The 18,317-nt window shown below is 39.2% G+C and overlaps 1 protein-coding gene across 1 annotated transcript in view; it reads right to left on the reverse strand.

The window, feature by feature from the left end:
• The window catches only part of gria4a (glutamate receptor, ionotropic, AMPA 4a), a 96,243-nt gene that overhangs the window by 17,664 nt on the left and 60,262 nt on the right, over positions 1-18,317 (reverse strand). The window contains exons 11-13 of the mRNA XM_070829943.1: positions 16,437-16,643; positions 14,008-14,223; positions 12,797-12,957 (exon numbers count right to left, since the gene is read on the reverse strand). Coding sequence (XP_070686044.1) covers positions 12,797-12,957; positions 14,008-14,223; positions 16,437-16,643 — 584 coding nt within the window. The remainder of the gene's footprint in view (positions 1-12,796; positions 12,958-14,007; positions 14,224-16,436; positions 16,644-18,317) is intronic.

Consider the following 18,317-nt stretch of genomic DNA (forward strand, 5'->3'; position numbering starts at 1 on the left):
CCCCCATCACTCTCACCCTCATTCTCTCTCTCCTCTTTATCCATGTTTACTCTCTTTATCTACCAATTGTGAGCAGAAGAATCAAAGTAAGTGGAAATTCATTTTGTTTGTGTCAACTGAGTAAAAGGGAGAAGAGCAAGCGGGAGTGAGCATATTAGAGAAAAGGAAATAAAGAATAAAAAAAGTTTTCTTTTCAGCACTGCAGTCAACAAAAGACTTTGAAATCCTAATGGGCACAATCAGTGACATAAAATATCAACACTTTAGAGGGAGTGCGATAGAAAGTGGAGAAGGTATGAAACATGAAAGTTCCTTAGTTTTCTTTAAAGTATAGACAAGAATAAAGCCATCACATTCACGGGTCTTTACCTGATATTTGCTAAAAAAAAGAATACATTCGTAGTAAATATGAATTCCTCCATGTTATTCAGGTTCCTCAGTAAATTAATGATTTGCAAATGTGACACTTTGAATTATCTAACTTACAGTCATAGAAAAGTGTGTTTACATCCAGATTTCTCTAATTTTCTGTTTCACTTTCAGTTTCTGGCCACTTGGGGGCAGCACAAACAAGCTGCGAACACAACACTAACATATTATTAGTGTAAAAGTCGATGTACCAAACAGGTTCTTCTTTACTCGTTCAACAGCATTATCATTTGGATTCATGTTTCTGACTGCATGGTGAATTTAAGTCCAATATTTGTTAGAGCTTTTTTCAAAGATGCCTGCTGCTGCTGGCAATTATGCTATAGCATAAAGTACTGAATGTGAACAAAAACAGTAAAGTTGTTGGCCAAAAAAAATTAAAAAAATTGAGCTGGAAGATACCCTAACACTAGAGTTAAACTGTAGATGATCAGGTTATTATCTGTGTCTACGAACGACCCCTCTCACATCACACATAAGCCAGGTTATCATTCACACGTAACACAAATTTTGAATGTATATTAGGAAGATGTGAATGCTTGCTAGTTTCAATCCGCTACTGTTATGTGATTATTAGGAGTTGGTTCACTGAGATGTGCAGTAGCTGGTTCCAATTCCTCTAAAACCATTCCACCATTGCAGAAGAAGAGGAGCACAACAAGATAATTAAGTTAAAAGATCAACCCTCTATCAATGTGAGGAGGGTTATGATATCTTCATCACTCCACATAGATCTGATGTGTTCATCCACTATTTATTGTCTCCTCGGTGGAGTGGAAGCTTTACTGGACGCTTAAGTCACATGCTTCATGTATATTATCGTTCATTTGATACTTTTTTTCCATTGCACTTTTATTGATACACAAACTTTTTGAGCTCTGTCAACTTTTTTGTGATACGTTTTTAATGTGGAGATTGAACTGTACATCAAAGAAATTAGGATGGGCCATGTTTTAACGAGTGTTCTTCTGGAGAGAGAAATGAGTGAGAGAGCCGAGAGGTGCAGTGACGCCTGACTCAGCATAAATTATCACCTTTTTTGAGCAACTCTGAATTCTGCTGCAGTTCAAAAGCCAGCACGTCTTATATTCCTCATACACACACACACACATATGCGCTAATATGAATTGATAGCATGTGTCCATGAGGCATCGATCTGTTTGCCTGAATTAATGAACCTGGTGTATACCGTGATGGATTCTCCAGAGAGGGAGTTGTTAGGTTTTGTTTTATACTCATTAGGAGACAGAGGAATCCTTTTTTTCAACCAGGTAAGACTTCACAATGGAAAAGATATCTGTTGTGTAAAATGTCTTAATTTTTAAAAGTGAGAGAAGTCCTGGCACTACATGCATGAAGTCTGTGTTTTTGCTCAGAATAACAACAATCACATGAAGGCGACTGAAAAAGAGGAACACGGATGATGTGGAAACTCATTTTCATACAGAGTCTTCATCAGAGGCCACCAGGGACGTGATCTGATTGGTTAGCTGGTAAATGAGCTGTGACAGCATTTTAATGTGACCTGATGGAGTGTGATTTGAGTGGACATCCTAATAGAAAGACAAGGGGGAATAAAAGCAAGGCAACACAAAAGAGAATGACAAGAGTGCAAACAGAAAAAGGGAAGACAAAGATAAAGAGATTGAGAGAAGGTTTAAGTACAGTCCATTTTCTCCACTGAGGACCCTTATGCTCAGCATGTTCACAATTATATCATTGCCAAAATGTGGCGAAACACAGTGCTCCAATCTCATGAACCTGTTCAGGTTGAGACATTCATTGATTTGTTCATCATATAACATTTTTGGAGTCTTACAAGAAGTAACCGTAACATGTAAATCTCATCTGGTCATCCCTTTTCGTAGTCAAAAATAATATTAAGATATTTTTTGACTGGGTTGTCAAAGGGTGTTTGGGAAAACAAATACTCCTTTTCATCTCAGCCAGGTGGAGGGCGTCTCTGTGTTTGACTGACAGCGGCTGGAGGGCTGCCAGAGTGCTGGTGTTACACTTTAGTGAATGAAAGAAAGCACAAATATATCCTCATAGGAGAACTTAGAAGTTGCTGACATATAGTATCCATTAATAAACATCTAAAAATTCTTACATCTGTGTCCAACTACATTATAGCGTGTTATATTATAAACCATTTATCAAATGTTTGTATGCTGCTTATAAACGCTAAATATATATATATATATATATATATATATATATATATATATATATATATATATATATATATATAGTTAATATTTATTTAACTTTGATTGTGCTTTGATGTCGGAGTGGAAGCTAATGCAGCAAGAGATGATGCTCCCACTCTTCCTCCAGTAGTAGCTGTTTGAGACTTTTTGTACATTCAAACACTCATAAGGCCAATGCAAATGAGCTTATTGGCAGTTTGGTTTGAGAGTTTGTATTGTTATTTATTATATCCTGTCATCTGCGTCCTTTGATAATAGCTGAAAACAGAGATCGACAGGGGAATGATATAAGTTTCACAACGCTGTGCTGGGTCCTAAAACGTATACCAAAACAAAAGCTCACAGTGTCTTGATCCATACCAACCTATGTCATATGTGTGCTGCAGGAGTAGCCAGTAAAAACATATGCCACGGCTCCAAGTTGGGGTGGAACTTTTACATGCTAATGTGTTGTTTGTCTTGGTAAATGTAGAAATATTACCGAAATCCTATTAGTAACGTGTTACATCGTTACTGCTAAAAATAACATGTTGTAGTGCATTACTTTTGTTAACAGTAGTGCTTCTGTTATGCCTTTCCCCCCCGTGCTGCAAAACGCATAGTGTTTACAAATAGCCGACTGTTCAGCCGTGAACACAAACTTATTTAGTGCCCTTAATTTTAAATTTGCAGATTGAAGTCAGATTTTGGACTGCGTTCGGCTACAGCAACTCAAGGCTACGAGTGGTTTTTGTGTGTGTTCATGAATGCAAATAGTTGAAGTGAATCCTGTAGCGAATAACAAGTGAGCGAGTGTTTACATAACCTAAACCGCTTTATTCAGACCCGTAAAATAGATTCATCACTTAAAATCATGGAGCAAATAAGATGCTGGAATACAGACTGAAATGTGGAAATAATCAAAATTCTTCAGTGTGCGTAAACACAGTCTGTTAAGTTGTCCGTCAGCTGATTGTAGTGGTCTTGTCTTGTATTTGTGTTCCAAGCTGTATAAATGTGACTCTCATAAACAACAAACTGCTTTTCTTCTATTTGCTTGACAGATTCATTTCTTAGCTCTGTAAATTCACCTTACAGTGCATTTCTATATCTAATTTATTTTGGATAGTGACAAGATTACATTAGACTCATACAGGCATCTCAAATGAATCACCCTCGACATGCTTGCAAAACAAATCTAAGGTATTAAAAAATCTTCACTCCTGTTATTCTGTCAAGTTAAGTTCAGGTTAAGGTTTCAGAGCAAAAATCGATGCTGATCAAATAAATTACAATGTAAACGAAGCCGGAGGAGTCACCAGATTACATCATTAAAGGAGGTCATATTATACGTGGATGAAAGGAGCATGAAATCTAACACAGAAAAATGATTCTGCATCTCAGGGGGGGGCTGAAAGACAGCCATCTTACAGAGGAAAGAAAAATAGATTGGTTGAGGACACCATGATTAACAGCACGTCTGTTTCCAAATGTATTGCCCGTGATTAATTTCTGTGGGTGTGTGAAAAAGAGAGAAGGAGGTATTCACCAGTGTTTGGCCTTGGAGAGAAGTTGGAGATCATGTTTACTTACTTGAAGGGAGGTCGATAGGTCTTGCTTGACATTGTGTGTGAAAGTGTGCGTGCGTCCATGTGTACGAAATGTGTGTGTTCACACGTGCACGTGTATTCCATTGCTGTACGACTGCATTTGGTTGTATGTGGGTGAGCTTCGGGAGTGACGTCCTTGATTCTTTATGTGACATGTCAGTGTGAGCGTGCAAGTGCGTTTGTGGCAGTGTGAATGTGCGTGCAGCTGTGTCGTGTATGTTGGTATGCAACAGGCGAATCATTCTATAGCAGGTCATGTATCATCTATGATAGCCAACAGATTGCCTCCCCAATCCTCTATGTGAAAGATTAATGGCATGCTGTTCCTCTCTTTCTTTCTCGCTCTCTCTCTCTCACTCACACACACACAAGCACACACTGTCACACACACACAGACTCCTGAACAGTTTCTTTTCATCCAATGCATCTGAATTTTCTCGCCCCAACAGAAAAACGCGTGTGCATGTGTGTGCCGTCTCGCATGCTTTAATGTCATTCTCATGACGACTAATGGAAGACGAAGATGTTTCCCGTAGTTCAATCATCAACTTACGCCCCAAGATAATGCTCTTTAGCTGCTTACAAGTGCGTCAGTAATCACATTCATCTGAGAAGAAAAACCTAGTGCGATTGCTAGAACAGGAACACACACACAAGCATACACAGACACAAACACGCAAAAACACATAAAAGCACTACAGTAGATCAATGCTGAGACATTCAAACACACACAAACTGAGTCACTGCTGGACAGTTGTAGTCCATAAGTATGCTCATCACTGTGCATGTGTCTTTTAGTTGTTATGTACATGCAGTCTGTGTAAATATGTATTTGAATTTGGAAATGATATCCAGTTTGGCAATCTAAGTAATCTAGTTGCTTGACGGATAGATTCAAATGTTTCCAAGTCTGTCTTCAAACAATAGCTTGTTTCCCGTAAGGACCTTGAAACTGTTTTTTGCTGGCTGCAATTGTTCCGTCTGCTCATATTGGCTTCAACAGTCAATCAACTGGCTATCTCACATAATGCGCAGAGCAGTATCTTACAATAACACAAAGAGGAAATTTTGTACAAAGACTAAATTTGGAAGATATATACTTGATTTGTGCAACACAGACTGTTGAGGCCTAGCCTGAGAAGCAGACAAATCTGCATGCTCATGCTTCATTTGCTCTGGCAGATGCGTCCGGTCCCTATCCCGTTCAAACACATTTCCAGCTGACCTGACCCGGGTCGGGCCAATCACAACCATTTTCGCATATAACCAAGATGGCTGGTGCTGATGCGGAACGTCTTCTTGAATCTGTCATCGTGTCAAAAGTAGAATAAAGCACTGCACTTAAGGCTGTTGTTGATAAGAAAGATATATCAGCTGCACTTCTAACAGGATTTGGTAAAAGTTTAATTTACACTTAGTGCTACGTCCCTGGTTTGACGTCCAGAGGCATTTTGGTCTGGCCCATAGATAATGCCCCTTGGAAATGGAAAATTAACTTCCAGGTTCCAGGTGAGTCTGGCGATATCGGGCTAGATGAGGTCTGTTAGCTTCAGATAAACTCAGAAATATATTTTTACACAGAACAAGAACTCTCGATTTTGAGCCCCATCAGAAACATTGACAGCATGTTAGGAATAGATTTCTTTAGAGCCAGTATGAATAGGAGGAATAATCAGTGCAAGAAAAACTCTTTCAGTGCACTTATTAGTACCTGACCACTGAAGAAACACCTATTATGGAAATATTCAACCTACCAGTTAAAATCTTATCAGTTTTTTGATATAATACCACATATTATAAAGCAGTTTCACAGTCTTCTAACAAATGGTATTCATTTCTCTTGTTCCAAGAAACATTATGAAAACAAATCTTAAAACTACTACACACCAGACATCTCGGGTGACATGCGTTTTAATTTGATTATGCAAATTGTGAGCTTGTTAAAAACTCATCTCCTTGTTTGTAAAGACATGCCAACAGGGGAAATGTAATATTTTTTCTGTCGATTGAGGAGCAAACAAGACGTGTTTTTCCAAGCGATGGTGACAGACATGTTAACAAATGTTGAGTCTGGCAGTTACTAGTGAGTCTGATGTTTTGGGAAAGTGAAGCATGAATTTTTGATTACCACACAATAAAGGACAGAAAGACACTGAAAAACCCATATAGAAACTCAAACATCCTTTTCTTGTTGTCTTTTATCTCTCTATTACATGGACTACAGGTGCGAAATAAGATTAATCGACTGAAATAGCCAGGAAGACTTCGCAGCCGATGAAGCTGAATAAAGTGCGTGAAGGCAAATATACATACATTAAAGACAATCAGATTCATAGATTAAAGATTAGATGCAGGGAGATAATGAAAGGCATAATAAAATAAACTAATAACAGGGATCATGAAAGTGAAGCAGAAAAGATCGACGCACCCGGCGAGAGAAGAGTACTCAAAAGATTTATATAAATTGTAACTGGTGCAATTCATAAACACAATCAGTTTGTGTGAATGGGTTCCAATCAGTGACCTTGAGACTAATCATTAATTAATCAGTAAGCTTCAGTGCTCCACTGTGGTTAGTTACTCAGACCATTAGCTGGATCTGTTGCTATCATCAACTATTCTACCCCCCCCCCAGCCATTTACTCAGTACTTACACATGACACTCACAAACACTGACATGCACACAAACTCAGAGCCAGAAGTGCCCTCACCCTGCAGCACATGCACACCCAAACACACACGATCACACGCATGCACACATAGGCACAAACACACAAGAGAAGAGAGCTGTAATTTCAGATGTTTATTGACAGAGACAGATCCAATCCCTATGAGATGTTCACTGGTGATCAGTTTACCTCTCTCTCCTACTCCTGCTCTTGCTCTTTCTCAATACACACCCTGTCACTTTTCTGCCATTTATTAATTTCCACTTTTTAAGAATTCCACCCCCATCACCTAACCGTCCATCACTCTGTTGCCACCCTTCGTGCGGTGACCAGGCCAATCACCGACATACACCCAAACGACCAGGCTGAAAGATGACAGGTGTGCGGTGCAAATGCTGTCTCAAGGTTACTTGGACAATGTGCTCTTGTCCGTTGCCAGCCATTACTGTCTGCTTCATTGGAAAGGTGAAAGAAGTCTGTGTGTTTGCAAAAGTGTTTTCTATCATGAGCATGCAGCCATGCCACCACACGTGCTGTAATTTCTAGCGATGAAAATTAAGTACGGCGATGAGACTATAAATCAGCACAACAGATATGATTCTTGAATCCTTAATTTTGAATTCCTGAATCGTTGGGTCTCTCTTTTAATTAAAGAGTTTGGTCTAGACCTGCTCTTTATGGAAAGAGTCTTGAGATAAAGCTGTTATGAATTGGCGCTATATAAATAAAGATAAAGAAGAGATAGATAGATAGATAGATAGATAGATAGATAGACGGGCAGTCAGACAGACAGACAAACAGACAGATAGATCAACAAAGAGGAGAGAGAAAGTGGGAGAGTTGAATAGGAGTGTGTGTTATACTGTGTCTCCCAGACTGCAGAGATGACTGCAGCAGGAAGAGAGGGACCCACACTGAATACTAATGGACCCACTATGGCAGCTCAATACACAATACACAACACACACAGTCTCATGCACACACGCACGCACACATACATAGTGTATAGAGTCATATAACCAGTGTGTTACATATAGACTAGTTGACTAACAAATGCAGAAAGAAAAACACAAATAAATAGCCAGTAACCAGGCATATAGAAATACAAACACACACACACACACACACACACACACACACACAGTCAGTCAGTCAGTCAGTCTGTAAGAAAATCTCTTCCTGTAGAGGCTGCTTACTTCCCTTTATTCTCAGCTCCACAGTAAATGTCAGCCTCAATACTCTGATCCCTGTTGACTAGTCAGAGACGATACGGGTGGTAGGATGGATAAAATGGATAAAACCAGAACAAGAATCAGCATCCCATGTTTGGGGCAGATGTATGGAAGATGGAAAAGGTCATGAATATGGAAAGGAAACCACTGCTGCCTCTGACAAACTAGAGTATGATGATGTCAATCAAGTAGCCAACATCAAACGAGATTTTTTTTTTATTGACTTTAAGCCAAAGAAAGTAGTTGTTAAGGGTAATGGAATGTGCTCAGTATATAGAGATTTCCTAAGTGTATTTTCAGAGACTTAGTTTTAGTCACTTCCAGACAAAGAGGCAATGATGGTATTAATTAACGTCTCAGTTAACACTACTTAAAACTGCAAGTCACCAGATTATCACAGAACAAATAAAACAAAAATAAAATACTTGACTGATTTGTTCTTTGATGTTATAATTTCAAGCAAATTCATATATCATTCATTCAGGTGCTAATTTTTTTGTTATCATTGCTTACATCTAATTCTTCGCCGTTTCCACCTCACATAATACTTTTAAAGAATTGACTTAATCACTGATGCATACAGAAACTAAAGCTCCACCAGCATAGATTTCTGTGTAAGATCACACCTGAATTATTGGCCTAAATCTCCATAACTCACAGGGTGTTAGGCTCCGTAATTGAGACCCTGTGGATTTGATCTGTTAGTGAAACAAGCAAGAAATGTTCCTCAATTCTATTATGTATTCTACTTTATTATTAACAAGCTGAGCTTGCTGTTTGTCGACAGTGCTCTGTAGCTAAGAGAGCAATGAATACATGAACGTGTCATGTTATATCCTTAATATAGTAAATGTAAATATTGGGTCTTTTCAGTTAGAAGGAACCTTGAGGGAACTGCATGAGTAGCAGGAATACATCTTGTGATATGATAATATCTTTGTCTTTGTTGTAGCTAGCACATTTCTGCTGTCAGCGGTGACTGAAGTCAGCATTATGACTTTGGTGAACAAGGGAATAGAAGATTAAAGGAAATGTACTGACGGAATAGAAAAATGATACGGCATGATGATATGCATGACACGTTTCCTTTTCTAAAGACATGATCTAATGTTTCTGCAGAGCACAGTGTCACAGTGGAGGCTCATCCATCACATGGTTTTATGGCAGTGAGGATGGTCTGCAAGGTTTATTTCTGTTTCATTTCTTCATCGATGAATCTGATGAACAAGTCAATTTTGCATTTTCATCATTATCTCTTTACATTTTTCTACCTTTGTCTGGCATACGCATGAATTACATTATTACTTCAGTCAGTTTATGTGGAATGGTTACATGTGAATACAAGGTACGGCACATGTCTGATGTCTGAGCCCAGCAGTCAAGCCGCATCACTTCCTGCAGCCCACAAGTAGAGAGATTAGAGAGTGACTCACTACAGTCAACAGCTACAGGTGAATGCTGTGGTGGAGGTGATGATGATGATGATGATGATGATGATGATGATGGTGATGATGCAGTTATGCTCAGAGTGAGCAGTGGAACAGTAGCAGTTCAGACAGGACAAAAGATTGAGCAGAGCATAACAGATTAAATAAACGAGTGTGCCGGCTGCGTGTTGGAAAGACTGAAGCGTGTAATATGTGAGTGTAGCAGTGTGACTCAAATGTAGCGAAGCTTCACTCCGTTTGTGTTTTGTTTCTATTTATTTCAGAACCAAAAACAGTGTGAAACATTGACAAATGGTGCTGCTCATGCATGAAGCTTTAGTCTCATCAGTTAATCTTAATGCATATCAATAATGACTTAGCTTGTCATAGCTAGGACAATAACTAGTGACGAGGTAGTTTAGACTGAAAAGACTGTGGCAGCAACTTGTCCTGCATGGCCTTAGGGTCTATGTATGCTTCAAACAAAGTGTTTAACTTGTAACTTTTAACTGTAAATGTATTGTGTTGTACCCTTTTATATGCTTCATTGTGTCCTGTCATTCTGACTGCAGGCTTTTCAATTTCAGTGTGCTCAAACACTTTTCAAACACTTTCAACTCTCACCAAATTTTGGTCGGATGACACCTGGACGAATGGACTCCTTTCAAGCATACTGAACCATTTACTGTATGATGCTACTGGATGCTGCCTCTTCTGCCACGCATAAGCAAACCTGCAATACATTTTTTTGGGGGTGGTGGGGGTGGGGGGGGTGAATACAGCACTGACATATCATCACCTTTTAAGTTGATATGGCACATGCTTATATCCAAATCCATTCATGGAGTCCTGTTTGTGGGCACCTGGCGAATGCACTGAAGTCTGATATTCACTCTCTTCCAGCTCTGGTATTGGTTGCTACCACCTCCTGGGGGAAATATCTGGCTCTTTAGCTGCTAAATGCTCCACTATGTTCACCAGCTAGTCGTTAATTTTGCCCGCCTGCCATTTGGTACTGAGCAGTTCCTCAGCCTCCTGCTCCTCATTAGAAAGCAGTGATTTACCTTATGTTAGCAAGGGTGTCCCCATATTGTCAATATTACAATTAGGAGATGTGCATCTCCCAAGCTTTGCTCTGCACACACCAGGGGGGGGTTGCAAAACTCTATCCAAATCTGCAGCATATTTCCATCAATTTTCTCCTTGATTATCCTTGGAGCAGAGCCACGACCCTATATATAGCAGTGGTACCAGTCGTTGCAATATGATTTATCCGAAGAGACTTGACACTATGATACATTAGACATTATGTTGAATATACATAATAAATAAATGATTACTACAGTGTATAAGTTGCCTTTATGCGACGTCCATCCCAGACTTAAGTTTGCATTGAAACTCCTTCTTTTGTGTTTAAAGTCTATCTAATAAAATGAAAGAAGAAGAAGAAGAAGTGACAGATTTATCATACTGCGACTATAATCTTGCATTCAGGACTGCAGTAATCCCGGCCTATAGAGGTGTTGTGCTGTATTGGAAGTGACAGGGCCGGGTGATTTATTTGACGAACGCTGGCTTCATGTTAAGTATCACATTATCACTATGACAGCTGTAGGTTATGCACACACATTTATAACAGGTCCTGCAAGTGATGGAGACTTCTGCATGTGTGTGTTTTGTTGCTGGGGAACACACTAGGGGTGTTTTTCGTCATGTGTGTAAGCAATGTCACTGCGTATCCATGTGCACATCCTATGTGTATGTGTGTGTGCTTTACTGTGTGCACGCAGCTGGTCTGAGTGTTTTGCATTTTGTGTGTTGGGGCTAGAATTGGCCTGTCAGTCACAGTAAAGATGGGAGGAGTGGGAGACGACAGGTGTCTCGGGGAGCGGGGGAGACAGGAAAAGAGAGAGTGTGAAAGAGATGGATGAAAGAGCATACGAGAAGGGCAGAGGAGCAAAAGAGGAGGAGGAAGAAAGTAAAGTTTGAGCAGCTGATGTAGAACTTTTGTTTTCTTTCCAAAAGTGAATTGCTAATGGTAATACAGTAGAGACGTTTGATACTAGCTTTAAAATTAGATTTAAAAGTAGAAGAAAAGTCATTGAACTGAGAAAAAAGATTGTTTAGACTAGCCTTTGTCAGTGATATTAGAGGGGATTACTTGATTTAAATAAATGAAGAATATATATATATATCATATATGTTAATAATACTGAACATTAAGTATTTTGGCCACCTACAGGATAAAATTATGTATAATAATAATAACAGTATATTTGGAACAAAAAGAAAAGTAAATGTAGGAAGCCTCATTCTACACTGGGCACACTGAGTGTGTTTATCATTATAACATGTTGGAGCAGTGCCTGCACTGAGAGCAAGCCATCACAGCAATGACTGGCTCTCACTGAGAGTGTCACCAAAGTCAAGATACACAAGAATGTTGCACATTGTCATGGCAGAGACACAGAATCAAAATGTCAAAACTGCTAAAAGTTCATCTGAATGTGCAACTACTCTGTGCCTATGATAACGCGAGTAGTATCCGTCCATATCCTTTCCACCAGTTCTTATTATTCCCTCAAGCAAGCACACGTTTTGCCCAGCCTCTCACACCTTTCTCTTCTTTCAGCTCATCATCTATCACTCTTTTCCATCTTGTGCTGCCTCTTAGATTTGTTCCCTAAAGGTCTTGAGGATGATGGCCATGAATATTTCACTAAACTGCATTCTCAGGTTATCAATAATAAAATGCCACATTCTTATAAATATTCTAAAAATACAGCCGGACTGTGCCTCTTCAGTGGTGCATTAAAAATTCATACACATCTAGCAAACTGCTAAATCTCCAACCATAGCAAACCTGTATAGACATGACTGCTGAACTATGTGTAGGTGTTTTCTTCTCACTTTTGTGCTTTTGTGCAGGTTTGTGTCTACAGTACCTATCCCCGTGATTCTAGCACATCTAAAGCTTTTATAGCACACTGTCTTGGGGAAACAGTCCAGTTCAGTGAACGCTGGGAAAGTGCTAAGAGCAGTGATTCACATTGTCAAAAGTTTGAATCACCACAGCCAAATACTAAAGCACTCTAACATCCCAGACAGTTAGACAGATACACGCTACAACCAGCCGTTAGGAACACGTTCTGTTTACAGACTCAAATACTATCTCTTTCTCTCTCAGTCTGACGCACACACGTACACAAATATCACACACAGACCATTTCCCTCCCTCACCGTGGTGAGATGTCGCAGCCCTGTTGCATGAATGCTCCCAGTGAGAACCAGAGAGAGTTGAAGATGCCAAACTCATTGGGAGGTTGGTCGGTGGGGCCCTGCTCCGCTGTGCCCTCCTCTGGTTCCTCTGCATGCCACTCGTACGGGCTGAAGCGACTCACCTGAAACCGTGAAAATAAAATACGCGTCACAGATCCCGCAGAGGTCTATAAAGAAAGACCAGCGCAGTTACATCAAAGCAATAAATCAAAATGCATGTACTTATTCTAATGGGGTACAATTCTTGTGTATGCAGACACTCTGGGGTCGGGGTTTTGGTCACATGACCGAGCTGTCTGTGATGTAATTTCTGCCCAATTGGATGCCTTTAAGTATCAAATGATTTCCTGCACAGAAGCTTTCTTCAGCATTGTAAAAGGCATTACAGTTGGAGGGGTAAAGGTAATGTTACTAGAAAATTCGTAACTCTTTGAAACAAATGTGAGTAGTTCCTCAGGAACGAGTGAAGAGCAACCTGATTATTAATGAAGCGTTAATGAGTAGTTCCTGAATAACCCTGAATGGAGAAGTAGATAGTTGATACTGATGAGTTACCAAAGAACATATTGGGAAACACTATATTAATGAATCATTAGGTAATGATTAGTTCAGAAGTATTAGTGAACTGGAAGAACAACCACTTTCGTCATTAGAAGTTCCTGATTAACTATGAATATATATATATATATATATATATACAGTATATACACACTGTACTTGAGGGGCGCAAAAGGGGTAAATGGTCAGATATTTGTGAAGTAGTATAGATATATAATGACTCATTAATGAAAAAAGTTGTTCTCATTTTAGTAACTACTCACATTTTTGTGTATATATTGTAAAGTATTAACAGCATTGATTTATTGAACGGTTTTTTATAATTTATAAAACAAACATGCAGTGGAATCTAAAAAGAAAGATGCATGACCAATCTAATTTATTATATCATCAGATCATCCGGCAGTAGTAAGAAGTCTCATCTCATGGATCTATTTTAATAAAATTGATCAAACTGGCTTCTAATCAACAGGAAATGAGGAATTAAATGAGGAATACTTTTAGCATGTGAGTCAAATAAGACATCTAGTCTTTCATCTCTAAACTCAAGACAAACTGTTAGAGCCCATAAATCTAACTCGAGCGATGACTTTTATATGTGAACAATCACTCACCAAAAACAGCACAACACTGACTCCAATGTAAGCGAACACTATGCACATCCAGATCTCGTAGGCCAGTGGGTCCAGGAAAGAGAAAACACCTGGTTTAGATTTCTGGGGCTTCTTGATCATGATGGAGATTCCCAGAGACATGAACGGCTTTGAGAAGTCGATCACCTCTTCTCTCACAAGCGTGATGGTCAGCGGGGCCACGGCAATTTCTGCTTTCTGCAAAGAAGGGGTGGAGAGTAAATGTGTTTAGTTTATTGATTTGGTTGTGCAGTTTATTTGCAGCAATTCATGAATAACAGGTGAGTCATGGTGAGCAAAAACTGTCTGTGAAACACTGTGAAACGAAAAGAGAAAAGGAGGGAGAAATAAAAATGAAAACACAAGGAACTGGTAAAAAGTCCAGTAAGGATGAATGGAGTTTGAAGCAGGAGCAACACAACTTAGTGAATCAAGGAAATAAGAGGGGCAAAGAAAGGGAATAGGTACAACGTGGGCGACAAAAGGGAAGAAAAGGAAGAGTTGAAAGAGATAGAGAAGGTAGAAGGAAAACCAGTAGAGTGACAGAGAAGTAATTCATATGTGGGCATGAAAGTGACACTGCCAGAATATAAAGTAGTCTCACACACATTTGCATGCACGCGCGCGCGCACACACACACGAAATCTGTGGAAAAGTCAAAAACATCACTTTTTCAGCACACCAAGCATCTGTTTCTGAGTATCCGTATGCATGTAAACAATGTCTGCAGTTTTAACTGAACTGCTACAATAACAGCATATCAAATAACAAGTGTTCCTTCGCTACAAGGAGTGAGGAAGTTACAATGCAAGGAGAATAACAAGAGACAGACAAGGAACTCAGGAGCAAAATAGAAAGAAAACAGCAAGAAGAGAGGAATATCAAAAGCCCACAATGCACTACAAAAAGAGATTAAATAAATTGGAGACAGAGAGCAGGAGACAATAGGACATGAGATGAAAGAAGAGAAGAGGAAAGTCACAAAAACAAAACAGAAAGTACAGGGCATGCCGATATAAAGCGGAGCAAAGTAGAGGACAAAGTGCTGAAATCCTACAAATGTATTTTCTCTATGTGGCAGTAGAGTCATGAGAAAGGACAGCGAGTGTTTGGAACAAATCAGACCTGATTAGTCAATGCAGCGGTTCTGCTGCGTCACCTTCCACTATACGGATTCTGGAGGCTTATTAATTCTGTCGCTGTTCTGCAGTAACGTCTCCACTTTCACTCTTCCGCAAAGTGAAGACTGACATTGTCTTCTGCATGCTGATAAAGTTTGCGTCGAGACAGCAATGTGAAATCTCACACCGTGCATGGGAGTCAATGGCATAATTAGCCAGCTTGGCAAATTCTCCAGAAATAAGTGAACCCTTCGAGACACAGCATCTCTGCAGGAAACTGACATGGTAACTAAGGAAACGCAGAGCCTGAGACAAGTTTATGCACTCCATAGGAGTTATTTGCAGCATTTCTCAGCTATTGCTTGATAGCCTGTGGTGGAGACACAACAGCAGGAGCAAATATAATGCAATGGAACAGCCCTGCAGAATATATGGTTCCTATGAAGATTACAATGTTCAAGTTATGTTGAGGCTGTGCCAGAGGAGTGAAATTTGTGATGTTTTTATAATGTATTGAATTGCAGTATATTGTAAATTCAACATATTATACTCTCCTACCCTGTGTGTCTAGTAAATTGTTATTCTGAAGTAATTCACAAAAAAGGTTATTGACAAAAAGTACACATTTAATCAGTTTTCAGCTGTGGCTGTAACACATTGTGCTTTCTCATCTCTCAGGATCCTGTGGATCGTGGTCATGGTACACCTGGCTGTGATTCTCTGGCTTTCATGGCACATCGTTATATTAGTATTAATCATTATCCATTATTAGTCTATAATTATTATTCATATATTCATTATTATCACTGTTGTCATATTGCTCATTGTTCATCATATTCCCACAGACCCCCACAGAAAGCCGCTCACCTGTAAGCTGTGTTCTGTCTGAGGTTTCTTCCCATTAAAGGACAGTATTTCCTGGTTATTGTCGCCTGATGCTTGCTCATCTGGGGATTCTTGAATCCTTAATTTTGAATTTTTGAATCGTTGGGTCTCTTTTAATTAGAGAGGTTGGTCTAGTTATGGTTCTAATTTTTGTAGAGTATTTCAAAGCTGTAAGTGTGCCTGAGACTGAGGGTGATGTGAACTACAGTATAAATAAACTGAATATGAAGTTGAGTTGAATCAAACCGAATTAACAAACCATTTGAAGACATCACCTTGGGATCTCAGAGCTTGTGGTAGGAAATCTCCGCAATTTTCTGGTATTATAAACAATGAAATAATAACTCATAAAAATAACTGACAGATGAATCAATAGTTGGATAGATGATTTGAATCCACACTTACCCCATACACAAGCTCTCCAACCATGCCGTTCCAAATCTTTGTCTCTGGATCTCTGGCTCCATATTTCCCATCCGGTACAATGGAGATCTTGTATTTGATTCCGATGTGTTTGGCGATCTCAGAGGCCAAGTCCACGCAGTATCCCTCATATTGTTCATTACCTTCATAAAGTTCCCAGTTCTTCTTCAGCATCACATAGGGACCCTCCTACAAAACCAGCATAAGGGGAGAAAGACACAACTGTTTGGAGGAACATGACAGCAGTGATTATTGAGAGAAGAAAATGAAAATGTATCAAGAGGAGCCAGCGTTTGGTTGTAAACATTCTACGAGGGGAAAACACAGACAGCACAAAGAAAAATGATACCAATGAAAACTACTCCTGTGAAAAATAAACATATTACTCTTTTTATCATATGCAAAGGAGCACAGCTCTATGAAATACATCGATGCGATGTTGCACACAGAATTAAATACTGCTTTAACATAGTACACTGGACACCAGCCTCTATGAAAGCAAAGCTTTGATCATAACATTAGGATTCTGAAATGCATGCACATGGTTACATTGATTCAACCATACTGTGTGTACATGTAGGACAGTGAAACAGAGAGCCACACATCTTTAGGTAGATCCACCTTTAACAACACACAGCAGAAACAGAACATTTGATAGCTAAACAGTTTATGAAATGGGATAAATATTACAGTTGGTTTTAAAGGGCCATGTCTGAGGTAGATGTTTTATACCTTGTATTTCTGACTTCTAGTGCCTTGTTTTATGCCTGTGTCTGACTCTATATGTCTCCACTGGGACCTGCACCTGACTCAGTAAAACACTAATGCTGAGAGGAGAGAAATGTACAAGAGAGAAGAAAAATGCAGGAAGAGAAAGGAAAAAGAGAGGATGACTGCTGCTTTGGTAATGTGTCGTAAGAGGTAGAAGGATTTCTGTGCGAGCAATTAACAATGATGAAAGTTTAATGCTGTTTCCAGAGATGGTGGGTACATTAGGAATGAAACACATACATACACACACACACACAAACACATAAGCATGGTCACAGACAAGCATGCACACCCGTTCACATACATACATACATAGGATATCCAGAGAGAGGAAAGATACACACATACACACATGTACACATGTACACACAGACCTTTGAGTGACAGTGCATCTATCAGGAGCAGTGAGTTATGGTAATATGCCTCAGGCTGCTCACCCTGTAATCCAACTGAAACCAAGCCTATTAAAATGCTATCAAACCCTTTTTAATCAAAGACTAATCTCATCTAATTAATCAAACAAGCTTTTATAATATCCAACACTCCCGAGCTATGAAACGGTTTATGAAGATCATAAAACACAATAAAGAATGATAACATGTTTTGGATTGAATTCTTCATTCAGGAAATTGGTTCACATTGAAAACAAGTACAGTTTAATAAAGAGGATTGTCAACTGACATGTTATAAAAGGGGTCAAATGAGCAATAAAATCACTCTGACACAGATTTGGAGGGAATCGACAGAGCAATCCTCAATCCAGGAAATTGAATTACATGGAAAGCAAGCCGAGATCAGAACCAGGCAGACAGAGGGATTTAAAAGAACAATGGAAACTGAACCATACAAACATACCCTACGAAAAGAAGCTGGATTTATAAATTGATCCTCTTTCTCTTCATTAAACAAAGATATGACTAAAAAGTAAAATGGGGAGATCTTCTTTTAACATGGTTATTCAATGGGCTTGGATGCTTTCAGATGCGTTATTTCTTGTAAAAGTAGTTTTCCTTTTATGAAACGTTTGTCCAGTACTTTAATTTACGACTGAACACCTTCAAAACTGACAAAAACGACATTTCCATCAGCTGT

The sequence above is a fragment of the Pempheris klunzingeri genome, chromosome 4, assembly GCF_042242105.1.
Source record: "Pempheris klunzingeri isolate RE-2024b chromosome 4, fPemKlu1.hap1, whole genome shotgun sequence".
NCBI lineage: Eukaryota > Metazoa > Chordata > Actinopteri > Acropomatiformes > Pempheridae > Pempheris > Pempheris klunzingeri.